This window comes from Synchiropus splendidus, chromosome 19, assembly GCF_027744825.2.
Source record: "Synchiropus splendidus isolate RoL2022-P1 chromosome 19, RoL_Sspl_1.0, whole genome shotgun sequence".
NCBI lineage: Eukaryota > Metazoa > Chordata > Actinopteri > Syngnathiformes > Callionymidae > Synchiropus > Synchiropus splendidus.
Window position 1 is genome coordinate 15,182,547 of NC_071352.1, and position 26,609 is coordinate 15,209,155.

Genomic DNA, 26,609 nt, shown 5'->3' on the forward strand with positions numbered 1-26,609 from the left:
AAAGAGTCATGGAAACCCTGCTGTGACTCACCCCTCACACACGTCACGAAGCTCCCTCAGAAACATTTTTATTTCAACAATGATGGGGACGAACGCGAGGCGAGGACCATGTTTATAAAAGGGCCCGGAGGAGGAGGGCGAGGGGGGCGACGGGGTCACTCCGGCTGCGGCTCGCCGTCCTCCGCCACCTTGTTCTCCGGCTCGTCGTCCGACTGCAGGTCCAGAGAGGTCCCCTCCACCTGCAGCGGACGTCTGCCGGGCCGACTGGAGGGGAAGCTGAGGGGACCGCTGCGCCTGGCGGGAGGGGACGAGGAGGCGGTGAGGAGGAAGGGGAGGAGTCCTCGGGCGGGAGGGAGGGAGGTTACCTGAGCCGGTTCTTGAGCGAGTGCACTTCTCTGCTCAGACCCTCGCTGGCCTCGGTGGCGTCGTCCAGCTCCCTCTGCAGCTTCCTGCGGAAGGCGTTGGCACGAGTGGCCTCCTCCTCCGCCTCTTCCAGCTGGCGCTTCAGCTGCTTCATCCGGGAGGAGGACTTCTCCAGCTGCGGACAGCAGCAGCCTGAGTGTCAGCAGGAGGGCGGACGCTGCGCGCTCACTCACCTGCTCTTTGAACTGGTCGGCGTGTCTGCGCTCGTCCTCCACCTGCATGCACAGCTCCTTCAGCTTCTTCTCGGTTCTCCTCACCAGCTTGTTGGCTGCGCTGCGCTCCCTGAGAGGAACCAGAGGAGAAGGTGTGTGTTTGAGCATGTGCCTGTGTGAGGTTCAGGCGTGACACCTCTGACCTGGCCTCCTGCTCCAGCTGCTCCTCCAGCTGACAGACCTTGGCCTCCAGCGCCGTGATGGAGTTCTTGAAGCGGCTCTTCACTGAAGACTCCAGCTCGCCCAGTTTGGCCTTCAGCTCCTTGTTCTGGCGCTCCAGCTGCTGCCGAGCGTTCTCGCTCTTCTGACCGCCGCTGCGCTCGGCGCTCAGCTCGGTGCTCAGCGAGTCCACCTGCGGAGAGGCGGGAGCTGCTGTCACCGAGCCCTGGTGGACCAGTGGAGGTCTCACCTGCAGGGTGGACTTCCTGAAGCGGTCATTCAGCAGCTCCATGTTGCCTTGTTCCTCCTCCAGCTCCTCCTCCAGCTGAGCGATCCGAGCTTCCAGCCGCCGCTTCTCCTCCATCAGAGCAGATCTGAGAAGAAGAAGAAGAAGGAGGAGGAGAAGAAGAAGAAGAACCTCCTGGAGCTGCGCCACCATGTCTGCCGTCTACTCACTTTCCAGATGTGCTGTTGGAGATTTCGTCCTGCAGCTCGTCCCGCTCCTGCTCCGCGTGGCGCCGGCCTCGCTCAGATGCTGCCAGGTCCTGCAGAGAGAAGCGTGACTGAGGAGGTCCCTGAGGAGGCCCAGCTGTGGACATTACCTCGTGCAGCTGCATGATCTCGGCCTCCAGACTCTTCAGCTTCTTCTCAGTCTCCTTGGACAAAGCAAAGATGTCGTCCCTAGACGCCCGAGCATCCTCCAGCTCCCTCTGATAGTCCTTCATCTGGGCCTGGAGGAGTGGAGCAGAAGGTCGAGCCCGTCTCATCATGTGAGGAACATCTCTTCTCTCTCACCTGGAGTTTGCGCAGCTGCTTGATGGCTTCATCGCGAGCTTTGGCAGCTGCCGCCGTCAGTGCCTCGGCGTCCTTCAAGTCGACCTCCAGCTTCTTCTTGGCGGCGACGGCGAACGCTCGCTGCTTCCTCTCATCCTCAAGCTCCACCTCCATCTCGCGCACCTGCTTGACCAGCGCCCGCTTCTTCTCGTCGTTCTGGTCGTCGCGGCCCTGAAGGTCCCGCTCGTACTGGGCCTTCATGGCCTGCATGTTGACCTCCAGACGCAGCTTGGCGTCCTCGGTGGCCTGCAGCTCGTCCTCCAGCTCCTCCAGCTGCGTCTTCATCTCCTCCAGCTGCTGCTCCATCGTCCGCTTGGACTTCTCCAGCTCGTGGACCTGGGCCCACCAGAGATGGTGTGAACTTGTGAACCAGTACCAAGCCGGTCCCAGACTCACGTTCTTGCCCACGTCGTCCTTGGAGCTCATCAGATCCTCCATCTCGGCCCGCAGCTGCTTGTTGACCCTCTCCAGCTCCTCCTTGGCCTCCAAGGCCTCGTCCAGTGCCCGGGTCATGGACAGAGCTTTGGTCTCCTTCTCTCTGGCCTCGGCCTCGGCCCGGTCGCGCTCCTCAGCGAAGCGGGCCGAGACGCTCTTCTCCTCTGCCAGCATCTGCAGGAAGACCAATGAATCTCACCTGACACCTGGTGGCGCCACGTCCAACACTGTGAAATGAGAAGGTCACCTGGTCAAACTTTTTCTGCTTCTTCTCCAGGTTAGACACGGTCTGTCTCTGGTGGTCCAGGTCCACGCTTAGGTCGTCCAGCTCCTGCTGCAGACGTGTCTTTGTCTTCTCCAACTTCTCAAAAGCCGCAGTCTTCTCCTCCAGACGCTGAGCCGACAGCTCCAGCTCCTTCTGCAGCTTCTTCTTAGTCTCCTCCAGACCCTCCACGGTCCCCGAGTCCTCCTCCAACTTCTTCCTGCTCTCGGACAGCTAAGAGTTTGACGGTCACTGTAGGAGCGCCCCCATGAGGCAGCGTTTCTCTCCACAGGTGACTCACGTGGGCCTGCAGCGTCAGCAGCTGCTTCTCCAGGTTCTTGCGTGCTTCCTCGTCCTCCTCCTGCTGCTCCTGTAGGCCGCTCTTCTCCTCCTCCAGCTGGCGGATCCTGCCGCTCAGGTTCAGCTTCTGCCGGGTCTCCTCCTGCAGCAGCTCCTGAGGGGGCCACACACTCGATGAGTCAGCAGGTCCTCACGGAGACCCCGCCCCTGACAGACCCACCTGGGAGTCCTGCAGCTGGCTCTCCAGTCCGGACACATCCTTGGTCATCTTGATGTTCTTCCTCTCTGCGTCCTCCAGCTGAGCAGACACGCCGTCCAGCTCCATCTGGAGCTTGTGAACGCGCTCGGCCAGCTCCGTCCTGCTCCGCTCTCCCTCGCTGACCCGGGCCGCTGACTCCTGCAGTTGTCCCTCCAGCTTCTTCCTCTTGTGCTCCGAGTCACTCTTGGCCTGCTGAAGACACTTGACCTCCCCGGCCAACTCCTTGTTGACGGTCTCCTGGCTCTGCTTGGTCTTCTCCAGGTTGGCCTTGAACTGAGAGGAGTCACACATGAGCCCTGGAGGATGGCGAGGTGCCACCCAGCGTCCTCACCCTCTTGGCCTGCTCCAGCTGCTCCGACAGCTCCTCCAGAGCGGCGCCGTGCCGCTGACGCATCTCCTGGATCTGAGCTTCGTGGTTCTTGGTCTCCTCCTCTATGGCCTTCTTCAGCTCTGTCACCTCCTGCTCCCGCTTGGTTCTGCAGACACAGCAGACTCCGCGTTCTCAGGTGCTCCCTGATCAAGGGTGAAGGGTCGGAGAGACCTCTACCGGAGCTCCTGCTGCGCCGCTGTGGTGTCCAGCGTGTCCTCCAGCTCCGTCTTCAGAGCCTCCAGCTCCTCGCTCAGGTCCCGCTTCAGTTTCTCCGCCTTGTTCCGCGCCTGTTTCTCCGACTCCAGGTCCTCCTGCAGCTCAGCCAGCTGGGCCTGAAGCTCCCTCACTTGCTTCAGAGCATTGTTCTTGTGGGACATCTCCTCCTCGCCCCTGGACACAGGCCAACCCTCCACAGTTAGCTTCAGGACAGGTGACACCGTCATACTGTGGTCTCACCTGGCCTGCAGTGTCTGCTGCTCCTCCTCCCTCTTCATCAGTTGAGACTTCACCTCCTCGATCTGCGCCTGCAGCTCGGTGATCTGGTCCTGGCAATCGGAGGTTTCTCCATCCAGCTTCCTCTTGGCCTTCTCCAGTTCTTGACGCGTCTTCTCCTCCTTCTTCAAGCGCTCTGCCGGAGACCAGACAAGTGAGGTCTTCCAGCGTGGCCCCAGTCTGCCAGGGTGAGCTTCTCACCTTCCAAGTCGGCCATCATTATCTCTTGCTTGTTCCTCAGCTTGTTCAGGTTCTTGGCCTTCTCCTCCTCCTCAGCAAGCAGTGACGTCACCTCGCTGATGCGCTCCTCCATCAGCTTCTTCTCCTTCATGAACTTGGAGTTCTGATCCTCCAGCAGCAGGATGCTCTCCTCGTACTTCTTCATCTTGGCCTCAGCCGTCACTTTCTCCAACTGGAGCTTCTGCCGTGCTGCCTCCTCCTCGTCCAGCTGCTCCTCCAGGTCCTGCAGCGGTCAGTGGCCGGTGTTAGAGACCACATCAGAAGACCACAGACGTTTCCCCACCTGGATGTGCGTCTGCATCTTCTTCTTCTCGCCCTGCATGCTCTGGTTGCGCTCCTCCTCCTCCTCCAGCCTGGACTCCAGGTCATGAAGAATCTCCTCCAGCTCTTGTTTCTTAGAAGCCAGTCGAGCTCTCATCTCCTCAGCCTCTGCGAAGAGCTCCGTCTCCGCTTGCAGCTGTTCGGCCAGGATGTTCTTCTCCTCCGCCATCTGCAGCAGAACATCAACCAGGTCATGGATGTCTCAGCCAGTGACGCTCCAGCCCTCCACTGACCTGTTGGTGTTTCCTCTCCATGTCCATCAGCTCGCCTTCGACCTTCATCTGCTTCTCCTTCACCTTCAGCAGCTCCTCGTCTTTGGCCTGCATCTCCTCCTCCTGCCGTGTCACCTGCAGCAGCGGCTTCACCTGGACAGAAGATGAGCGTAAAGGACATTTGAAGAACGGTTTGCTGCTGAAAGTCAGGAGACCAGATTCAACTGAGCAGATTCGTGGGAGTCTGCTGGAGACTCCCGGAAGCGGTAGGTGACCTCAGTCAGCTTACCTTGGTGAACAGTCTCCACCACTGCCAGTGCCGCAGCTTCAGGTAGGCGAAGCAGTTCCTCTGCAGAACCTTCAGCGCGCTCAGCTGCTGCTGCTTCTTGGCAAAAGATCTGGAGACCAGAAGTTCAGTCTCTGCTTGAAGACCGAAGCCTTGAGCGAAAACCCACTCACTTCCGAGCCAGATATCCCCGACAGACAGCTTGGAAGTAGATGATGATGTCGGTGATCTTCAGGTCACGCTCCTCCTCCAGGTGGGCCAGGACCCCGGCCCGGAAGAAGATCTTGCTCTGCCCGATACGGAACAGGTTCCCATCCAGCTCCAGAGCCCTGATCTTCAGAGGGAAGCAGAGGAACCAGTGAAGGATCTGAAGCTGAGCCAGACTCAGGAGCAGCTTACCATCCTCTCGCAGGCCTGTTTCCCATCCATGAAGCCCTTGGGGATGGCGTTGGGGGTCAGGATCTCGTACCTGAGGCAGACACACACAAGAGAGTACGCTCCACTTCTTTAACAATTCATTTGCAAGTTTGAGGGGTTTTCCAGCTCTGGCCACTGGGGGGCACTAACCACAACAAGAGACTGACTGAATAGTCAAACCTGAGTTAAAAAAAGCATCTGGGTCATCAGAGAGATAGATCTCAAGACTCTCAAGAGAGGAGTCTTGGAGGAAATGTGATGTGTTGGAAGAGCAGCGCTGGTCCAAATGAGTCAAAGTCCTTTTGGACTCCCGGAGTGAAAAGACGGTTCTGGACTCGCCTCTGTCTGAACTCCTGGAAGACGATACGGTTAGGGAATCCCTGTCTGCAGATCCGGATCCCCTCCAGGACGCCGTTGCAGCGCAGCTGGTCCAGAACTAGGTGAGGGTCCAGTTTCCCAGCCTGGAGTTCAAGGAGCAGCTGGTAAGTCAGGACCGGACTGGACTGGACTGGACTGACTCACCCTCTTCTCATGGTTGGGGATGATGCAGCGGACGAAGTTGGGGTTGGTGTTCCGGAGCGTTGCCATCAGCTTGGACAGCTGCTCCTTGTAGAGCTGACCCACCGTGCGGAACATCCCCTTCTTCGTCTTGTATGCGGCGCCGAACGCCGTCTCATTCATGCCGGCCACCTGGTCCAGACCCACGATCCTGTCCACTGGTGTGGAAACATGACGCCGTCATCCATCCATCCATCCATCCATCATCTCATACTCATCACCCACCATCCTTCCAGAGCTCGGCCACAAACTTGTCCGTCGACTGGTGGAGCAGTGTGGCCACGTTGTCATTCAGAGGATCCATGTTCTTCATCAGCCACTCGTCCGCCTTGTAGTCCACCTGAGGAGAAGCAGCCAGCTCAGGAACCTGGAGGCCAGTCAGAGTCTAGCGGGGACACTCCCATCGGGCCTGACTTGTGACTCGACTTGTGTCACTGGTGCACTTCCATCTGCTGATGAAACTGGAGCCTTGTGTGACAGTGACTCAGTCGCTCTGGTTGTAACTTTAGACAGAATAATGATCATCTGACTTGCAGACTTGTTTAGGACTAGGGCTTGAGGGACCTGCATCCTCACTGACTCGACCAGGACAGAGTCAGAGTTCTGGTTAGACGCCAGAATTGGATGTCAGAAATCGATTCCCTTCTTCACTGAAGTGGAACTCGGAGGTCTCCAAGTCTTCCAGCCTCAGCTCCTCTGTCTCTCTGGAATGTTCCATCGCCTCTCCAACCTACTCCAGTCCAACAGCTCCTTATGTAATTACACACTAAGCGGAACCAGATGTGCGTATCGAGTCCCCCCCGGCAGCTACAACCAGACCATTGTGCTCCACATGTTCCCTCACTTCTCTCCATTATGTTCCCTAACTTCTCTCCTTTATGTTCCCTAACTTCTCTCCTTTATGTTCCCTAACTTCTCTCCTTTATGTACCCTCACTTCTCTGCTTGAGGTTCCTTCACTTCTCTCCTCATGTTTCCTTCCTCACTTATCCCCCCCCCCCCCGAAGCAGAACATGGAGGAGAGATGTGAGCGACGAGTCGAGCTGAGAAGCCATACGGACCCTCCCGGCGTAGTGGATGATGCAGAAGTCGGCTTTGTCCTTCAGCTGACGCGGCTTCTGGAACTTGCTGTGGTTGCCCTGCTCCTGCAGCACCTTGTCCACGAAGGTCTTGTCAGTGGCCTTGGGGAACCAGCACTCCTCGTCCAGGAGAGCCAGGATCCCGGGCGGGTTGTTCTATAGGGGGGGACAGAGAGAGACGTTACAGCGCTTCATAGACAGGCCCACCCCTCCAACACCGACCGGCCTCTCGATGAGGTCGATGCAGGGCTGCAGGTCCAGACCGAAGTCGATGAAGCTCCACTCGATGCCCTCGCGCTGGTACTCCTCCTGCTCCAGCACGAACATGGTGTGGTTGAAGAGCTGCTGCAGCTTCTCGTTGGTGTAGTTGATGCAGAGCTGCTCGAAGGAGTTCAGCTGGAACACGAGCAGGTTACACGTCACCTTTGACCTCACCACGACCAACCATCAGAAAGTTGGGACCCCCTCCACTCTCTGTCTCCGTCTTGTCTTCCATGTGCCACTTCCTTCATCTCACCATTCATCCATGTACCTCAAAGATCTCGAAGCCAGCGATGTCCAGGATCCCGATGAAGGAGGCGCCCTGCCGTTTGGTCCGGTCCAGAGCTTTGTTGATCCGGTGGACCAGCCAGCGGAACAGACGCTCATACGTCGCCTTCGCCAGCGCCTCCACTGCGAAGTCCGCCTGCGGGTGAGGCTTCAGGGTCAGAAGCTGCGAGCCTCTAGGGCCCAGGTCGCTCCTCAGGGACCTCACCTGCTCTTTGGTCTGAGCCTTCTGCACGTAGTCTCGGCCCACCTTGATCCTCGGCGTCAGGATTGCTCGGGTGAACTCCATCACATTCATGCCCAGCAGGTGGCAGAGTTTCTGCGCGGCTGAGGAGCACATGAGCAGAATGTTAGCTCGAGGTGTCTGGGCCCGTTTGAGGTCGTCCTCACCCGTGTTCTCGGGCATGGAGGCCTGGTCCGTGTTCCTCTCCTTCTTGAAAACGACGTTCCCGAACTGCAGGACGGCAGACACCACCTTCAGCATACCTGCCGGGACACAGGCGCTCAGCACCGGAGGAGGAGGGCAGGGAGACCTGCACACTCACAGACAATCTCTTCGTGGGAAAAGCTCATGATGTGCATGGCCTCCATGGTCTCCTGGAAGTTCTCCTTGTCCTGCTGCCCAGGGATGGGAATGTTGCCGTTGGACAGGAAGCGGTAGGAGGTGAAGCCCTCGAGGAGCAGGTCGGCTGTGGGGAGGACGGTGCGGGTCTGTTCACTGCAACTACAGAGACTACAGACGGTGACTCGACCATGACTCACTACGCAGGTGCTCCCCTGCTCCCGCCAGCAGCCGGTAGAAGATGTGGAAGGTCCTCTCGTCCTTGGCCTGTCGGATGGCCCGGGACTTCTCCAACAGGTCTGAGGAGGCAGTCAAGGACACGAGAGAGGAGCTGGAGAGGGAACGCTCAGACTGGCGTCCTCAAGGATACAGGTCTCGATGTTGGCGCCCACAATGTAGCCCGCCACGTCGAAGTTGATCCTGATGAATTTGCCCTGCAGGAGAGCAGAGACAGGACTGTGACTCGCTTCCTGTCAAGTCATCCAAGTCAAGGACGGCAGGCCTCCAGAACAACTGAATCAGTGGTGAAGCAGTTCCGTAACTCATGGGTTCATGTAGCGAATCAGGACTCACGAAGCGTGATGAGTTGTCATTCTTCACCGTCTTGGCGTTCCCGAACGACTCCAAGATGGGATTTGCTTGCAGCAGCTGGCGTTCCAACTCGCCCTGTGGACACAGACGCAGAGGTCAGAACCTGGGACAGGAGCTGACCCTTGGATGTGACGGAGACGTGTGTCAGTGTTACTGTAGTTCAGGAGGAAACACGGTGAGAGAAAGACCTTCTTGACTCAACAGTTTCAAACCTCCTGAACTGATGAAGCGTTTTTCCATCTGGAGCAGAACCGGTCCAGACACACGAGTCACTGCTGGCAGGAGAGTCTCTTCCATCATCTGTGATCAGGGGTTGCTGGCGGCGCATGTACTCCGCCGTCCAACACAAAGAGAACTCGAGGCAGACAGAGCCTCTTGGCTCGACACAGTCACGAGGGAACCAGAACCACACAGAGGGAATCTAACTTGGGTTGCCATCCACAACAGGGATCTCATTTTTCACTTCTTTGTGTGTCAGAGAAAGTTCTGGCAGTGCCGGTTCCCAAAGTTCTGATTCTGATTTTCAATTATCTGAGGTCACCGATGGAAAGAGAGGAGCCCGACTTCTCTCACTTCTCTCCACATGTTGCTTTGCTCACATGCAACTTTTCTCCTTCATGTTCCCTCACTTATCTCCTTTATTTTCACTCACTTTTCTCCATTATGTTCCTTCACTTCTCTCCTTTAGGTTCCTTCACTTCTTTCCTTTATGTTCCCTAACTTCTCTCCTCATGTTCCCTCACTTCTCTCCTCATGTTCCTTCACTTCCGTCCACACTGAGATCAGGAACGTGATTCTGGAGAAACCACATGCTGCAGCGGAGAAAGCCAGATCAGATTTAGGAAGAACCAGTGGGTCTCACCGGAATGTTGTGGTCCTTCCGTCCCTTGTGCGACGAGGCGACGTGGGCCAAGTACTGTATCACCTTCTTGGTGTTCTCCGTCTTACCAGCCCCAGACTCTCCTCTGCGCACAAGAAGAACAAGAAGACTCTGAGAGCAGCGACACACCAGACGGCCATGTTGCTGCTGTGTCAGTAAAAGAGACCAAATCAGAGTTCCAAGTCTGACTAATGTTCCAGACCAATCAGGACCAGGCTTGTTAAGGTCTTCTGGTGGCGTCTAATGAGGACTGTGTTCAGGCAGGACCAGCCCACATCAGGTCCCAGAGGCCCCGCAGCCCGCAGCCCACACCAGAGTCCAGGCCAGCAACACATGAAGCTGCATACCAGTGGTTTTAGTCGAGCTGTTATTAGTGCCAAGTCACACTGACGGGGAGAGTCCTCGCCCGCGGTCTGGTCACAAACACACCCCCCCTCCTGCACAGCACATTCCTTCTGAGGGTTTTGGGGCGTTGTGAGGGGAACTGCAGCGTCGGAGAACCAAGTTCACAACAACAACAACGTGCTGATGATAAACAGAGAGGCTTTGCACTGAAGCGGCAGGTGTCGGACAAATGGAAGGCACATGCGTGTGCTGAGGTGCTGCGGTGAGGGGGGGGGGCGACTCACGTGCACAGGATGGACTGGTCTTCACGATCTGTGGAGAGAAAAGACCACTGTCAGCCACACACTGTCGACATCTTGAGGGGTCATGGCACAAGGTCGGCATCGGCCACATGACTGAGATGGAGTCTTCATTTTCGGTAAGAGACTTGTCAAGAACCTGACCTCCCACAGGACTGAAGACCACCTAAAGGCATGGTCATGCTTGCTGCTGGTGCGCACCTGAACGCATCACGCCCGGCGGCCAGGTGACAGTGGGGTGACTCTGACTCGCCACCAGCTTCACACACCACTGCTGAAGTTCACGTGTTCTCCTCAGAAGAACTTCTCACCCAGAACTTCTCACACACCATCAGTGACTCGTGAAGACTCAGAGCAGAGACTTGAGCCCGAGCTGATCACGACCAGCGGAACAGAGGTGTGTGTGTCTGGTTCTGTTGAGTCTCTCCATCACGTCTTAAATGTGACTCTCGCTGTTAGACACCTTCATCAGGAGTCTGAGCTGCAGGGCTCTGATGGTGGCCAGTCCAACTGGCTATGACTCAGTCATCAGCAGAGGGGACGACTAGAGAGTCAGAGTCACTCGAAATAACAAGACAAGACTTCATTTGAGTCACAAGCTCATTTGAGTTTGAGTCATTCGAGTCCCACTGACAGGTCCCGAGTGTGAAAGACGAGTGTCATGGGAAGCGGTCGGTCAGTTAAAGCGCGGCGGGAACAAAAGACTTCAGTTCTATAAATGGCGTCTGCGAAGAGTCGTCCGGCGTGTCTCCGAACTGTGACTCAGTTTCCACACAGTGATGACAGTCGGCAGCTGAGCTCACGTTCAGGAATAGATTCAGGGGTCAGGAACGACTCCACCCTCTGGGGTACGGCGAGGAATGTCAGACGAGTGCGGCGCGCGAGAGAGAGAGACAAGTCAAGTTCAACACATGTCGCTTGGTCAGGAGCTGAAGTGAGGAGCAAAGAGCTGAGCCAGAAGCCAGGAGACACAAGGCTCACTGGTCAAGACTCAGCCACCACACGCCCCGGACTCCTGTGACTCAGGAGTCCACTGAGATCCTGGACTCTCACCTCCTGCAGAACATTTCTGAAATACCTCTGAAGCAGGGGAGAATTAAAAGGTCTGTCAGAGGTGAGAGCAGGCAGCTTCCACATGGTCCTCATAATGAGTGTGTGGTAAACATCCTCGGGCACTCGTGAAACCCGAACCCAGGTCATTCGCCAGTCTGAGCAGGACTCCCTGCTCAGACTGGCGAATGACACTGAGCGCACTCCGACGCTGGAACACGTCAGTGGCTCTACAGGGTGGATGGTGGCCAGATCATGGATGGCGCTGCAGGGGAGGCCCGGTTGGCCCGGCTGGTCCACAGAGGCTCTTTGTGACGGCTGTGATCCAGCAGCCTGTTCTGGCACCTCCGATATCAGGAGCCCAGGCTCACATGGGGAACAGGTCTCAGTGCGGAGCAGAGGGAGGTTTTGGTTTCAGGCCAGCAGAGACAGAGGGGGGTCAAAGGTCAAGACTGGACAAGTCAGAGGAGCGACTCACGGGTTAACCTAACCACCCAGCTGACTCGTGAGTTCCAGTCAGCGGGAGCCTGGCGACGAGTCACAGAAACCAGATCTGCCTGAGCGTCTCTGGTGACGAAGCTTTCTAAGAACCATGGCGGACCAGCGTGAACGCAGACCCGCACACACCCTCACCACCACCCCACCCTCCTCCCCCCCCAAAAACCCCTGACTCATGGCTTCTGGCTGGCATGTCAGCGGCGCCAGCCACGGGTGAGTCACGGTCCCCGCTTCCTCACTGCACAGTTGTCGACCTGAACTCTCATCAAGCGGTGGTCAGTGGGCCGCATCTGGTCGACCTGTGCTCCTTCTGGGGTCCACTGTTATTCACCCTACTTCCTCTTTGAAAGAACTGCTGGGATCTGCTTCCTCCTTGTTCCTGACCCACTCACGTGGTTCTGGAATGTTGGTCTCAACATTCTTCCTGAATCATCCATCTCTGTGTCGGTGGGCTGATTCACGTCATGCCCCCCCATCCCCCCCACACACCTGTCCCGTCACTCAGAACCAGGCGTGTCCAGCAGCTCTTCTGTTGGTCCCAACAAGAGTCCTGGTTTCCAGGCACTGATGTGTCGCTGCACCCACACACCCGCTCGCTCGGCCCCCCTTGCACAAAGCCTCTATTGTGTGGCACAATCCTCCCCCCAAAGCCACCCCCTCCCCCCAGACCCAGTCGCCCCCAACTCTGTCCTCCCTCTCTCTGCTCCACATTTGCTTCACTTCCACTTCTCACTTTAACAAACTCAGGAATCCAACATTGCGTTTCCTCACTCGCTCATCTAATATCGTGGCCTCCACATTCCTGCCCCCCTCCTCCTCCCGCTCCCGCCTCTCGGCTCTGCTGAGGGAAGTGGAGCACAGATGATGGTCCTGTTTGGACCACAGCCGAGGGGGGGCTCAAAAATGAGCAACAAGGTGACTGTGACCTTGGCTGAGCCGCGCTCTGGACAAGGTCATGTGTTTGCGTCATTGTTCTCCAGCCTTCGCCAACACCAGACGCTCTCTAACCTCTAACCTGCTTCTCAAAGCTGGTGTCACTTCAGCTGGCCTCCTGAAGGGGGCGGGCTGGAGCTCCTACCTTGCAGCATGCAGCGGTACGCGGACTCCGAGATGGCGTAGATGTGCGGAGGCATCTCGTGCCGCTTCTTGCCGCGGTACATCTCGATGATGTTCTCCGAGTAGATGGGCAGGTTCTTGTACGGGTTGATGACCACGCAGAAGAGCCCGGAGTAGGTCTGAGGAGAGAGAGCCAGGTCAGGTTAGATGTGTTGAGCTCAACAAGTGGTTTCCACCAAAACTGAAGGGCTGCAGATGCTTCTTGTCTCGGAGTTTGTTCGAGTCACACATGAAGTTCTGGTGGAGGTTCCTGATGGACGGATGACATCATGTGGTCCTGAGAACTTTCCCACCACACCTGTGATGTCAGCGCGGCGTTATCTTCTCTCCGGAAGTTCCCTCCAGACTCTGTTCAGTGTCGGCGGCCCCCACCGCCCCCCACTATTATCACAGTTATTTCTGCCGGCGCCAATGATGTCAGCTCCTGAACCCCGGGCAGAACCAGACCAACTGCCCCGGCCTGATGTGGTGCAGACCACATGACCTCCACAGTCAAACATTCTGGGCTTTCTTCCCTCAGAAGAAAGTGTGAGAAACTGCTCACAAGAGAACAGTCAGGACCAGAAGCGGCCCATGTGCGGACCCGACTGGGCTATGACATCACTTCCTCATGGACTCCAGCAGTGTTTGGACAGGACCCTGGGAAGCAAGTCTGGCGACAGACAGGACGTCCCGAGTGAGTCAGCAGCAGCAGCTCAGGCCTGAGGGCAGACCTGTTAGGTAACGGAGGCTGGCGTGTAGCGGAGGAGTCGTCAGCGAAATAGAAATGAGGCCGGCAGGAGGTTCTGTTCTGGCCCGGCCCGGCCCGAGGTCGGAGAGCAGCACGCAGTTCAGGTTCTGCGACACCAGAGCAGCTGAAACTGAACTCTCGCTCTCACGACATGAAATATTCATCCTGACAATTCTGTTCTGCTAGAGCCGAGCCTGGCTACAGAGGCCATAACATTATGACCAGCTCAGACCCAGGACAGAGTGGCAGATATTTCCACTATGAAATCAGATCCAGGAGGAGGGAGGGGGGCAGTTAGGGGGGCGACAGCTGAGAAACACAGCAGACACAACAGCCGACCGAGACCGAGTTCTGCAGCCGACCTGGGCCTCCGTGTTGGAGCGACCCAGAGGTCTGTGACCGGGTCAAGCTCGAAGCTGGTGAGTCTGGGTTCAGAAGACCAGAAGAAGAAGCCACACTCACGTAGATGAGTCCAGAGTAGTAGCGGTCCTTCAGGTTGTGCAGCACCGAGGCCTCGTTCAGACACGTCAGCTCGGCCATGTCCTCCACCTTGCTGAACTTGGGCGGGTTCATCTTCTGGACGTCGTCCTTGTTGACGGAGACCTTCTTGCCGTTCTCGGCCAGCTCCACCAGGACCTCCTCGCAGCGCTCCTCGCGGATGCTGGCCGCCTCAAAGCCATGGCGCTCTGACGGAACCCACACTAGCTTCTTGGCCGTCCAGTCGGCCTGCGTGGCAGGATTGTAGACCACTGCGCGGTCCACGAACAGGTAGCGCTCCGGGTCTTCTTGGCTGCTCCGGTGAGACATGGTGTTCACGGCTGCCAGAGCGATGAGGCCTCCTGAGAGACAAGAAGATCCACCAGATCAGTGTGGGTTTATGAACATGAGACATGAGACATGAGACCAGGGAGGCCTGATGGTGTGGCCACATGGAGAGGAGAGACCTGGACCAGGAAGGTTGGAGATGAAGAAGAGGAGGACAACAAAAGAGGCTCATGTGACTACAGGAGGATGAAAGGTGGAGGACTGGCTGATGCCAGATTGTGCTCCTAATTCACTTTTAAATCTCTTTAAAGTCTACATCTTTTCAAATGTAAATATCTTGTTTTAATATTTAAAACAATATTTTCAGAGTGAAAACTTCTGGAACACATTTATTATTCTAAACTTCATTCTGACCATTTAAACTACAGAGAAATATTGTATCGACTTTTTAATTGACTGATTTCTAAATGTAAATGAAACGTCAGCGGATGAAATCAACTCTTAACTTGAACACATCCTCATCTAGATTCGTGTCTGGCTCGGGATGATCTGCAGGACGTATTCAGCAGACGAAGAATCACCAAACCGTCCTGTACTGTGTCAGCAGCGAGGAGAAGCTGCACCTTTCGCGTCCGTGTGACCGCGGACTGGGGACCGTTATCGTCTCGCTCGCCACCATCATCATCATCATCATCAAGTGTCCAAAACCATCGGGTACTCTCTGGTTACCATGGCGACACTGCGCTCGAGGTGACGTGTGAAACGTCGACGCAGCTTTTGTCCGAATTTTTAACTCGTCCCGACCCAAAACGCCCAAAAGTGGGTTCGATTCCTCAACAAAGCGGACGACCACCGTTAGCCCACAAATAAAGCTCCGCTACCCGTCCACATGGCGAGCAGATCGTCAAAGTCTGGATGTTGCGATGTTTGAACTTCGACGAGTAAAAGTTCCGACCGACTTCCGTCACGACCCCCGGACTCGGCCGCAGCTGCCGCCCGGGGACGAAGCGCCGTGAACGGCCGCGAGCTTCGCAGGACTCACCTGGTTCTGTGTTCGATCCGCTCCGTCTTCAGCGGACTTCAGTCGTGAAGTCTGAGGCTGCAGCTCAGTGACCCGCAGCAGAGAGTCCGGGCTCAGCTCGGCTGCGCTGGGCCCCTCCTCCTGCCCCGGATCGATGCGCTCACGAGCAAACACTCGCTCCCGACCTGGAACTGGAACTCACTTCACATCAACCCGCGACATTCCCATCAGCTTGTCATCCGCCGGACACGTGGCGGACACACCCACGTCCCAGTGGAGGGTTCGAGTCCCAATTATCTCGGAGTGGACCACCGGGCGTTCAGCCAATCACAGCGCGGCTCGCGAGTGTAGCGTTTTGCGTTTATTTTCAAATGATTTGTGGCTCCGACATCTTCTGGTCGAAGACTCTTCACGACAACGCTCGGATTACTTCCACACTTGGATTAATGGACCAACTACATGGATAGTAGGGAAACACGGTTGAACGTTCGGCTCCGAGTTCATCCGCTCACCCCTAGATGGCGCCCGCGGGAGAATTGACGTTCATCAGCGCGGTGGGTCCCCGGCGGAGCACGGTGTCCCAGCTCCTCAGGGCAAGAGGCCGGGACACCCTGGAAAGCTTACACGTCCATCACAACAGACAGCAGCTGAGAATGCAGCATCACCAATGTGCCTGTTCTGACCGGTGGGAGGAAACCTGAGCGAGAAACTGACACATTGATCTGTGTGGAGTCAGTCAACAGTCAGGAGAACATCAAACATGAGCGGCGACAGTTCAGGCGAGGGGAAGTTTGCCCGAGAGAAACGCAAACAACAGAAGCTTTTTCTGGATGAAAGACGAGCAGCTGAACCAGGAGGAACCATAACCATCCACAGGGGATCCACACCGGGTCTGGAGCAGCAGCACAGAATATCCTGAAAAGTATTTATTGAAACTCTTCCAACCGGACGCACAGTTCGACAGAAAAACAGACAGTAAAGAGGTTCTGAGTGTCACTTGTCACTGAAGATCAACGGTGGTCTGTGGTCAGTCAGTCTCCACTGGAAACATCCGTCTCCTGAGTGACCCAATGTTCCGGCAGACTCCAGCAGCAGGACCAGAGAAACAGTCACATGATCAAAGTTTGTGGCCAGCCTGATGAAGTCAGCGGCCCCCCCTCCAGGCCCCTCCGCCCCTCTTCTTCCCCCCTCCTCGTCCACCTCCACCTCCCTCTCTTCCTCCTCCTCCTTTCACCTTCTTCCTCACGCCGCTCGCCTGCTCTGTGTCGTCATTGTCGTCGCCGCCACCGCCATCCTTCCCTCGCGACCTCTTCCTCTTCTCTCCCTGTTCCTTCATCTCCTGCAGTTCAGAAGCAAGACTTGTCAGAAGACCATGACGAAGAAATGGCTGCCAGGAGAAGCGCCAACGTTGGACGATATTGTGTTGGGATATTTACAAAATGGAGAAAATGGCTTCTGTTTCTTTAAAAATCAGACTTGTTTGAATTGAGTTGGGAAAAAAAAATACAGTCTGTTTTCTACATGGAAAACACTTATAATGCTCCTTGCTTCATTATTTTATTTTACTTTAATATTATACCTATTAATAATATTTATCTTTGTTATTGCTGTTCAAAAAATAAAAAATGAATAAATATATATATATCATAAAAGTTATCATTGATAGCATAAAACCTGTATGCGTGCATTAACAATGTCAATAAAGCAAAATTTAATAAGAAAAAAAAAGGAGCGTTAGAAGCTCCCAGCATGCACTGCAGCAGTTTCATGTGTCAGTCTCACCGACAGACACATGAAGGGACGTCACAGTAACGTCGAGACAAAGTGAACTAGAGGGAAATATTTGAAGGTTGGGGGGTCAAAGTTCACGCACCAGTCGGGCGAAGCGCTGTGCTTCACTCACTCGCTCCACCAGCATCATCACTTCCTCCTCTTGGGTGGGAAACGCCGGAAGCTTCTTCCCGATCAGAGTCTCGATTCTCTGGAAGAGCTCCACGTCGTACCTGAGCGGGTGAAGGTCATCAGAGGTCACGCATTGGAAGTCTCAACGACCTCCAGGCAAGCACCGTTCCAGACGTTTGAAAAAGACATTTGTGAATCTTACTGCGTGACGAAGGTGATGGACTTGCCGGATCGCCCAGCTCTGGCAGTCCGGCCGACTCGGTGGATGTAGTCCTGCAGACAGGAGCAGCGTCACCAGACGGAGGGATGAAACCATGAACCCGAGTGAGGGAGTGAGGGAGTCACCTTGGAGTGAGTGGGGATGTCGTAGTTGATGACACAGTCCACGTGGGGGATGTCCAGGCCTCTGGACGCCACGTCAGTCGCCAGCAGCACCGACCGGGACTTGGACTTGAACTTGTTGAGAGCGCCAAGTCGTTTGTTCTGAGGCCGGGAGAGTGAGAGAGTGAGTCAGAGTCAGGGAGCCAGTGTGTGTGTGTGTGTGTGTGTGTGTGTACCTGGCTCATCTGGCCGTGCAGAGGAATGGCAGTGATGCCCAGGTTCCTCAGCAGCAGCGCCACCCGCTGGGCGCTGTTGCAGGTGCTGCAGAAGATGATGAAGGAGTTGCCAGCCAGTTCATTGAGGATGGAGACCAGGTAGCAGTCCTGACGGGCGGGGGCACAACCGGGTCAGACCACAGAGCGGGGGCGAGGCACGGAGGGCCACCCACCTTGTACTTGGAGGGGATGAAGATGTAGTACTGCTGCAGCTTCTCCACGGTGGAGTACTTAGTGGACACAGCACACTTGACCGGGTCCTTCAGCGCAGCCCGCTGGAGCTTCTGGACCTGAAACACCCGTGTCCGTTATATGACGTTTGCTACTACACAGCGCCATCTAGCGTTTAAGGAGCAAATTGCAGTGGTTTTTAATGTCAACAAAAACCTGCTTCACTCGACTACACTGCCTTTCTGCATCTTTGGACAAATGTACAGACCTTGTCTTCAGTTCATACTACAGGAGCCATCTGACAGAACCAGAAGGCCCAAAAGCACCTACCTTCTTGGTCATGGTGGCAGAGAACAGAAAAGTGCGCCTGTCTCTGGGAATCACCTTCAGGATCTTATCCACCTATAACAACAACACAAACACGTCTTTGAGACGCTGAACTGAAGGAGGGTGAGTGGCGTCTCTGTGGAGACTCACCTCCGTCTCAAAGTCCATGTTGAGGATCCTGTCGGCTTCGTCCATCACCAGGAACTTGAGGGCGCGCAGGGAAAAGCCCTTGGTGTTCTCCAGGTGGTCGATGAGGCGGCCGGGCGTGGCTGCAGACACAAGCGGGTCACCTCAGGAAGTTCAGGCGCCGAGACCGGACGGACGGAATCTCACCGATGACGACATGTGGCTTCTTGGCGAGCACCAGCGACTGTGACATCATGTCGATCCCTCCCACCACGACGGCTGCGATGGAGAAGAGACTCCGGGTCACACTCGACAAACAGCTCCGCCAGTGACGTCTCACCTACCGCACTTGATTCCAATGCTGGAGCCCAGGGCCTCGAACTGCTCGGCGATCTGGAAGGCGAGCTCGCGGGTGGGCGTGAGCACCAGCGTGTGGAGCCTCTGCGGCGTCGACAGCAGCGACTGCAGGATGGGCAGCGCGAAGGCTCCCGTCTTACCTGAGCCCGTCTCTGCCAGGCCGATCACATCCTTCCCTGCAGACAGAGTTGTACTCAGCTATGGATGTACAGCACGAGGTGTTTTTTTTCTTTTTATTTATTTATTTATAAAGAACAGATCACAACATCGACTTGAGGGGTCTCACCTTGCAGAGCCACTGGGATCGCTTCGACCTGAATCTTCGTTGGACTCTTCCATCCCAGCTGATCACAGGCTTCGCACAGAACCTCTGTGACACCCTGGTGTCAGAAACAAACACACGATTCAACGCCTTTCCACCCCAACTATGAGAAATAAATCAGATCAGCAACAGAGGATATAGTAGCTTCAATGTTAGCATGTTAGCAAACACACTGTTTTGGTGGGCAACGCTTGTCATTGGTCCCCTTTAACAATCAAAACCCACCAAATCCTTGAAGGTCTTAGCTCCTTCACAGTCGCCAGCTCCAGTGACGACATCGTTGTCCTCCTCGCTGTTGGAGGCTTCGGTATTTTGCTCTATGTTCGGATCCAACTTTTCAGCGTCGTCCGCCATGCTGCTGGTCTCAACGTGAGTCTTCTCCCCAGTGCGCAGAAGCGGAACTCTAAACGGAAAGGGATTATGGGAGATGTAGTTTGAACATGCCGTTGGTGTTTCCGGGAGCTGAAGGAAAAACAAACATTTATATTAAATGAGTGTCACACAGCAAACCATGAGGTCCTTGTGAAATATTTAAAAAATAAACAATATCATGAGACCAAAACAACAGAACTCCAGAATAAGCACTACTTTTCCCCTTCCTCCGACAGAATGAACAGCTGCCGATCTCATCTCAGTCGCTCCACACAGACACGGGCAGCACCAGATGGAGGATCCAGAACAAAACTGGATCTGACCTGACTCTGGAGAAGACACCAGGGACCTCTTCTACTACAACTGAGGAGATGCAGAGCCCATTTCCGGCTGGAAGAGACACCGTTTTTTCAATCAAACCAGACCACGTCTTTGTCTCGAGAGCTCCTGGGTTTATTTTATTGTATTTGACAGCTGGTCCAACTGATGATGTCACACAACCTTTACAGCAGTACAAAAATGTTGAGAAAAAAAAACAAAATGAAGAGATAAAAGGTGAGGCTGACTGACTCTAACATGGAGCAGCTGCGCTCAGGAGCCCCACAAACATGCCACTGATCCAACTGAAGATTCACAGAGAAACAAAACAGGGTGGAGTCCAGTCTCAGAGGAGCCCCTCCATCTCCCTCATAAAGGCTTCATAGACCTGGTCCTTGGTCTTCATGTTGGGCTGAGACACAGCACCAATCTGGGCTGGGTTGGAGAAGCCCATCTGCGCGGAGGACACTTGTTTGTGATGAGGAACTCCCATGACATCGTCGCCCCTCCTTCCAACCGCTCCATGAACTCTGTCCATGGGCCCAGGCGCCGCCCCGGGAGCCGGAGTGTTCTTGTCCCTGCGGACTCTCAGGGCGGTGGGCACAAAGCGGGTCACCTCAGCTTTCGGGTTGATGATCTGAGGCTTGGCAGAGATGGTGGCTCCGGCGCCGGAGCCGCCGCCAGAGACAGACGTGATGTTCGCCCGCTTCTCAATGGTGGCGGCGTGATGGTGAGACGGGTTGTTGACGGTGCCGGCTGGAGCGGTGCCCGGAGGCGGGGGCATCTGCATCATGCCAGGTCTCATCGACATAGGAGGAGGCGGCATGTTGCTCTGAGCGCTATCCTGCCCGGAGCCCTTCTGCCGCTGGACGATACTGGGGGGTGCACTCAGCATGTTTGAGCCGAGCGGCGGGGGGAACATGGACAGGGGGGGGGCCATAGGACGAGGGGGACCACCCACTCTCGGGGGAGGAGGGGGCATGCCTGACAGAGAAGAGATGCGGATACACTGAGTGACCTTCAGCTGGAAGTGAAGACGGCAGTGAGGGAACTTACCAGGAGGAGCCGGGGGCGGGAGCCTGGGGGGAGGGCCACGAGGAGGGGGGCCAGGCGGCAGGCCCGGAGGAGGACCCGGTGGGGGACCAGGGGGTCGACCCGGGGGAGGTCCGGGTGGCAGAAGACGAGGTATAGGGCCTCTCAGTCCAGCACCAGGCATGCCAGGAGGGCGCAGGAATGGTGGGGCACCTGCAGACACAGGCGGGTCAATGATGTCACCAGGGTCCAGGCTTGACTGAAGCAACTTACCTGGCGGTGGGCCCGGAGGTGGGCCTGAAGGAGGACCTGGAGGTCTTATGGGAGGGGCAGGAGGCGGGCCCAGGGGTGGAGGACCAGTCATGGGAGGACCCTGCAAGTGTGGAGGTCCTACAGGGCCTCCTGGGGGGGGCAGGTGAGGAGCCGGCATGTGCGGGGGCAGGGCTTCACCTGGAGGTCCGTGGTCCTCAACGTCCGAGCCCTCTGACTCGTCTGTGTATTCTTCCTCCACCTCATCCTCCTCCTCCTCTTCAGGAATGGACTGGCCTGGGGGAGAGTTTGGCTCAGCAGGAACAGAAACAGGGCAGGAAGGCTGGCGAGGAAGTGGCTCAGGTACCTGCCATCCTCAACATCATGGCCTGCAGTGGCGTGATGGAGTTGCTCTTCTTCACCACCCTCTTCTTCTTTTTCTTCCCATCGCCGGGTGCATCAGAGGGCATGTCAGCGAAGCGCACGCTGCGACCTGAGGAGGGACTCACACCATCAGGGGACATTCACAACAGATGCACCACAGACCCTGAAGCCCCTGCAAGTGAAGGCCAATAAAACAGCAGTGCATGACGGTTAAAGTGACTCCATCAACGACAAGCTTCAGTCCTGAGCAGCAGCGGAGACGGTTCATCACTCAGATTTAGTGTCCACAGTGACTGAGGTTCTTCATGAATGCAATTCGTCACCTCTTTCTTTGTCGTCGTCACGTTCCTCACGTCTGTCCGCGCTCGCCCGTGATTCACCCTCCCGTCCTTCTTCTCGTTCTTCTTCACTGTCCTCTTCCGACTCGCTCTCCTCTTCCTCCTCGGCATCGTCCCGGTCACGGTCGCTTTCACTGCCACTGTCTCTGCTAACGTCAGCGGTGGCACTGAAACCCGGAATGGGCATCTCTGTGGACGACCAAGGTCAGCAGGAGAAGCACATCCACCCCAAGGCAGGACAGAGGAGGACTCACGGGGCTCCACTCCGTACAGGCGTCGAGCCGGAATGCCATGCATTGCCAGGACCTGCGGGGGAGGGGGGCCAGGTGGGGGGCCTGGGGGCTTCTTCCCTGGAGGTAAACGAGGCACAGGTGGCAGCGCGATGAAAGCAGGTCCAGTCGGCAGGAGCCCTCTGCTGAAAGAGAGGGACATTTGTTAACGTCACTTAACTCAGAAATAAAGGGTTGAACCGCAGATGCTAAACCCACCCAAAGGTGGAGGTCTTCTTCAGGATGGAGGGGGGCTGAGCCCCGGGCAGCGGGATGTCCTTGATGTGGATGCTGGACGGTGCGTGTGGCATGTCAGGTAGAGGAATACTGTCAACCTCCACCGACTCTGCATTCTGAGGGACACGGCAGTCAAACCAGGACCACACAGAGAAGCACCACGGCCCCTGAAGCCACCAACCTTAACAGAGTCGAAATACAGCGCCAGCTGTCCTCGCTTGCTTTCATAGTCTGACTCCAGCTTGCGCAGATCTTTGTATGTGTCGGGGTTCTCTCGCTCGTACAAGTGCACAATTCGGTCGAAGGTCTCCTTCAGCTTCTTCCGCTTGTCCCTCAGCACTTTCTCATTGAGCATTGGCTGCTGGACCGGGTTGAACTCTGACAAAGCAGAACACGTTTGCTCACACCACCAATGATAATGGAGTCAATATTTTCATCTTACCCATCTCATCCAGCTTCTCCATGTCTCTGATGATCTGCCGAGGGTCCTTCATCTTCAGCACTGCTGCCCTCACCATCATCCTCTGCTTTTTGTTCTAAAACAGAGAAACAGGTGGTTCAGAGGTGAAAATGTACTGGCTCCTGTGTGCAGCAAAGGATGACAACAAAACGTCAGAACAAGTACCTTCTTCAACTCTCGTTTCCTGGCCTCTTTTCCTGAAGGAACAGACCCACTCGTGAGCTCATTCACATGACAACAGACATAGAATGCTGCTCCCTAACAGATGCACTTACTGGCCTGGTCGGTGGGATTCATGAACTTCCCACTCTTGGTGGAGGAGGTTGACCGTCGCCCCATCGTGCCGGTCTTACTGGATCACCTTGATCAATGATGGGAACCAGTGTTAGCAACTGTAGCGAACCCATGCGTGACAGGGTTTAACACATAACTTACATTGCAGAGGACAATATTAGGGGAGAACTGACAGTGTTGTGTTTGGAGAATGTACTGCTCAACGGAATAATGAAACGCAACCAACCAAAACAACAACAATGGACGGTTTTAGTCACGACACTGTAGCCAACGTCGAATTGGTATTCAGGTTTCATTTGCTGCTGTCTGCGGATGCACAAGTCGAGCAAATCAATATATATTTAAACTTCAGATGATTTCACAGGAGGGAAATGAAATATAGCATGGAATTACTTCGCAAAGCTAGCAAGAAGCGTCAAAGTTCTTTCGGGCCATCGTTTACGGGAGACGTTTGGTTAGCAAGTGAAGCTAACTTGTACCTACTGCGCGTTAGTTTTCATGACTAAAATATGGATATAAGCATTACCTTCTGGGCGTAAAAAGGGGGATCCCAAGATAAAGGCTGGAAAGTCCAAACGTCAGTGGTTTAATAACTAATCCGATAGAATCGCGTAATAAAAAGAAACAAACTCCGTGGAGTAGTCCGAGCACAACGACGCTTAGCCGGCCGCCATGTTGTCTGCGCTGAGCGCCAGCGGAAGCGGAAACGGAACGTGATGTCATCAAATTTAGATAAAATGTAATTGCAGGCATAAACTTCAATAAAATCATATTTGAGAAGTACACATGCTCTACAGAGCATCGCATTTGTTTTATTTTATCATTGTATCAGTATATATTTCATCGAGCGAAGAACCAATCATCAGCTTTTCACTTCTTTATTTGAAACAGAACGATATATTAAAGCATCACAAAACAATTCATTAAAAATTAAAAATTTAAAAATTTAAATTCATTAAAGTTCCTTCATTGGTTTGACAACAACAATTACATTCATATAAAAAAACAAACTCGTATACAGTTCTGATTTAATTTCAACGTCATGTTGCAGGAATCCCACACTGACGCTAGGGGACGCTAAAATTCTGCCTTCGCTTGACTGTGTTGTTTACCCAGGCTGGCAGAGGCTGCCAACACTTGACAGGTGACTGGGTGAGGGACTTAAGTGCTCATTGACATCCAGCAGAGGCAAACTGGTTGAACAGATTCCAGTCAGCGTGTTATTGACTCACGTGTCAGAAAGTTGGTTCCAGTTCAAACACGGTCTGCATTATTTAAATGTTAAGGAGTAAGTGGCGCCTGTTCAATCCTCTTCTTGGGGAGGAGTCTCCAGGTCCAGAGGGCCAAGGGACGATGGGGGATTCTCAAGTGCCTCAGTTGGGATGGTGAAGATTTCCGGGGGTCCCTCAAGCAGCAGTCTGGGGTAGTCATAGATGTTTTCCTCCTGGACGTCCAGCCAGTTGCTGGGCACACAGTAGATGTGCTCCTCGTCCTCGTCCTCACTGGATGCGGCCCTGCTGCTGTCCTCCAGGTCCACGACCTCTTCAATCCTAACAGGGGCCTCGCTTCCCTCCCCAGGCTGCTGGTAGCAGCGCGAGCACACCCTCTTCATCCTGGTGGGGTGAATGTTGGGGACCACCACTCTGTTCTTGGAGCAGGCGTTGCACACCACGAAGCCGCACTTCCTGCAGTGATGTCTGCGGTTGGTCACCGTGAAGCGCTCAAAGCAGCGCATGCATCTGAAGGCCACGTTGTCCGGGATCCAGGTCACTGCGAAGATGGAACCCGGCCGCCGCTCGCCGTCGCGCAGCAGGTTCCGCCGACACTTTTCGATATGCTCCATCCATTCCCGCTTCTCCTCCGGGGAGGAAGCCGACACGAAGAAGGACTTGCGTGGTGTGTAGATCAGCCACTGGTTCTTCAGGGTCAAGCCGTCCTCTATGTCCTCCAGCTGGATGTCCTCTGAAACAACAGGCGTTCAGTCACGCTGTGCAATTTCAATTCAAAACACCACTCTACTGTTCCCCCGAAAATATCTGAGCAAATCCCATAACTGTTCCATCCCAGAGCTCGGATCAAGCTGAAGCTTCTCACCCAGAGGGAGGATCTTCTGCTTCTTGAGCCAGCGGCCGTTCAGGAGCATGCTGCCGTAGACCAGCAGGTCATTGAAGAGAAAGAAGGCTTTGGTCTGCGGCTTCCTGCGCCCCTGTTTGATGAGTCGACCCTCTCCCAGAAGGACACGACCCGGGTGAGTCAGGGGCCTCCCTGAAGGGCCGAACGCGTTCTCCACCGCCCGGATCCGGGAGCAGTTCTTTGGGTAGATGGTCGGGCAATCCATGCTGGGAGAATCAAATCTGTCTGTCTGAAACGTTGCAGGTGTTTGTCTTGCTTAAAGGGAGGCAGCTGGACTTTCCAGGTGAGCAAGGGGAGGGGCCGGGGGCGTGGCCTCAGTGAGTCGTGTCATACAGAATTGGCAGAGGGATTTCTGTTTGTCTGTTCTCATAATCCCAGAGGAGGTCAAAGCGAGGCCCCAGCCCACATGTGGCCCTCGTGTGACCCCTCAGTTGCTCAGGGTCCATACCTGTCCTAAAAGTTTGTTTCTGAAGTTGAGGTGGAGAGTGGTACACAAGGCAGGGAAGTCCAGTAATTCAGCCAAACTTGTGCCAAAAATGCTGATGCAGTAGTAGTGGAACGCGGCCGCCACCCAGTCTTCCCATCAGCGCCACCATCAGATTCCAGAACAAACATCATTAATCAGATTTACCAGATCAGTCTGAGGGAGGAAATAAGAGTTCCTCAGGGGGCTGGGTCCTTCATCAGACTGTTATTAGGTGCAAAGTTCTGTGGACCAACTGGTTCTGCTTCTTTTCCAAACCAGTTTGTGGTTGAGTTTCGCTGGCGTGACGTCGCCTGCGGCGCTAAAGTTCACTGCAGGTCATGGTCCACATGCCTCACTGTGACCCCTCCGACCTCAGGGGAGACGCTTCCCCTGTCTGCGAAGGTTCTTCTGCTCGCAAAGATGGAATCGACCTTGATCATGAAAAGTAGAAATGAAAACAACAACTTGACTTCCTGCTCATAAAAGAGCTCATTAGTATCAGTGATTTATTTACATGAATATTTGGTGTTTCTCTTTAATTGTTGATGTTTGTGTGCCGCATGTTTTACAACCCTTAAGAATAATGGCCCATAAAAACAAAATGAAAAACAGAAACTCACATGGCCGCTGCGAGCGAGGAACCGCGGCGGTCGCGTAAAAACCCCAGGAAAAGAGAAATGTCAGTAAAGAGTAAAGAGTGTCAGTAAATGTCGGTCAGAGCCTCAAGCAGTTTCCTGGTTAGAGGACGCTGGCCGGACGCCGCCGCACTGGCGGCCCGACAGGTTTCTGCCTTATCTCTTGAGATACAATTTCGGCTCCACAGGTGAAGACATGTTGAGAATATATGGGCCAAGAACTAGTTACATAAGCCTGGATCCAGTTGTTCTAGATGTTCTGTGCCTTCACTTGACGGAGGTGTTGAAGGAGCTCAGGTGACACTGGAGCGAATCAGAGACTGACACTTGATAGCACTGATGAATGAAGCTTTGAGTTGA

The 26,609-nt window shown here is 55.0% G+C and overlaps 4 protein-coding genes across 5 annotated transcripts; all 4 read right to left on the reverse strand.

Moving 5' to 3' along the window:
• Positions 1 to 21: 21 nt before the first annotated feature.
• On the reverse strand, positions 22 to 15,438 carry LOC128750884 (myosin-10-like). Its single transcript, XM_053851500.1, has 38 exons — positions 15,283 to 15,438; positions 13,938 to 14,314; positions 12,708 to 12,864; positions 10,067 to 10,094; positions 9,420 to 9,522; positions 8,540 to 8,632; positions 8,337 to 8,400; positions 8,167 to 8,265; positions 7,950 to 8,093; positions 7,795 to 7,890; positions 7,613 to 7,731; positions 7,391 to 7,543; positions 7,081 to 7,254; positions 6,841 to 7,014; positions 6,006 to 6,120; positions 5,745 to 5,938; positions 5,562 to 5,683; positions 5,205 to 5,274; positions 4,979 to 5,139; positions 4,809 to 4,917; positions 4,541 to 4,672; positions 4,270 to 4,476; positions 3,948 to 4,209; positions 3,711 to 3,882; positions 3,432 to 3,644; positions 3,216 to 3,360; positions 2,846 to 3,157; positions 2,627 to 2,779; positions 2,311 to 2,559; positions 2,025 to 2,237; positions 1,590 to 1,964; positions 1,397 to 1,525; positions 1,251 to 1,339; positions 1,045 to 1,168; positions 779 to 987; positions 597 to 705; positions 366 to 538; positions 22 to 294 (listed from the first exon to the last, which is right to left on the reverse strand). The coding sequence occupies exons 2-38, from the start codon at positions 14,280 to 14,282 to the stop codon at positions 156 to 158; spliced, it is 5,925 nt and encodes a 1,974-aa protein (XP_053707475.1). The 5' UTR covers positions 14,283 to 14,314; positions 15,283 to 15,438; the 3' UTR covers positions 22 to 155.
• A 241-nt stretch (positions 15,439 to 15,679) lies between these two features.
• ddx47 (DEAD (Asp-Glu-Ala-Asp) box polypeptide 47) lies at positions 15,680 to 19,436 on the reverse strand. The gene is made up of 12 exons (XM_053851504.1): positions 19,288 to 19,436; positions 19,027 to 19,120; positions 18,728 to 18,916; positions 18,591 to 18,662; positions 18,408 to 18,526; positions 18,261 to 18,332; positions 17,933 to 18,049; positions 17,721 to 17,867; positions 17,509 to 17,646; positions 17,366 to 17,436; positions 17,135 to 17,264; positions 15,680 to 16,600 (listed from the first exon to the last, which is right to left on the reverse strand). The coding sequence occupies exons 1-12, from the start codon at positions 19,414 to 19,416 to the stop codon at positions 16,406 to 16,408; spliced, it is 1,473 nt and encodes a 490-aa protein (XP_053707479.1). The 5' UTR covers positions 19,417 to 19,436; the 3' UTR covers positions 15,680 to 16,405.
• A 412-nt stretch (positions 19,437 to 19,848) lies between these two features.
• On the reverse strand, positions 19,849 to 23,704 carry LOC128750885 (WW domain-binding protein 11). Of its 2 annotated transcripts, none has more exons than XM_053851501.1 (12): positions 23,542 to 23,704; positions 22,997 to 23,082; positions 22,887 to 22,918; positions 22,704 to 22,797; positions 22,443 to 22,639; positions 22,244 to 22,377; positions 22,010 to 22,170; positions 21,741 to 21,944; positions 21,401 to 21,526; positions 21,058 to 21,330; positions 20,809 to 20,997; positions 19,849 to 20,736 (listed from the first exon to the last, which is right to left on the reverse strand). In XM_053851501.1, the coding sequence occupies exons 2-12, from the start codon at positions 23,058 to 23,060 to the stop codon at positions 20,099 to 20,101; spliced, it is 2,112 nt and encodes a 703-aa protein (XP_053707476.1). In that variant the 5' UTR covers positions 23,061 to 23,082; positions 23,542 to 23,704; the 3' UTR covers positions 19,849 to 20,098. The 2 variants fall into 2 exon arrangements, with proteins under 2 accessions (XP_053707476.1, XP_053707477.1); XM_053851502.1 differs by having other exon boundaries at positions 19,850 to 20,736; positions 22,010 to 22,167.
• Positions 23,705 to 23,840: 136 nt separating this feature from the next.
• On the reverse strand, positions 23,841 to 26,294 carry LOC128750887 (pleckstrin homology domain-containing family F member 2-like). The gene is made up of 3 exons (XM_053851505.1): positions 26,235 to 26,294; positions 25,110 to 26,045; positions 23,841 to 24,977 (listed from the first exon to the last, which is right to left on the reverse strand). The coding sequence occupies exons 2-3, from the start codon at positions 25,351 to 25,353 to the stop codon at positions 24,319 to 24,321; spliced, it is 903 nt and encodes a 300-aa protein (XP_053707480.1). The 5' UTR covers positions 25,354 to 26,045; positions 26,235 to 26,294; the 3' UTR covers positions 23,841 to 24,318.
• Positions 26,295 to 26,609: the final 315 nt, after the last annotated feature.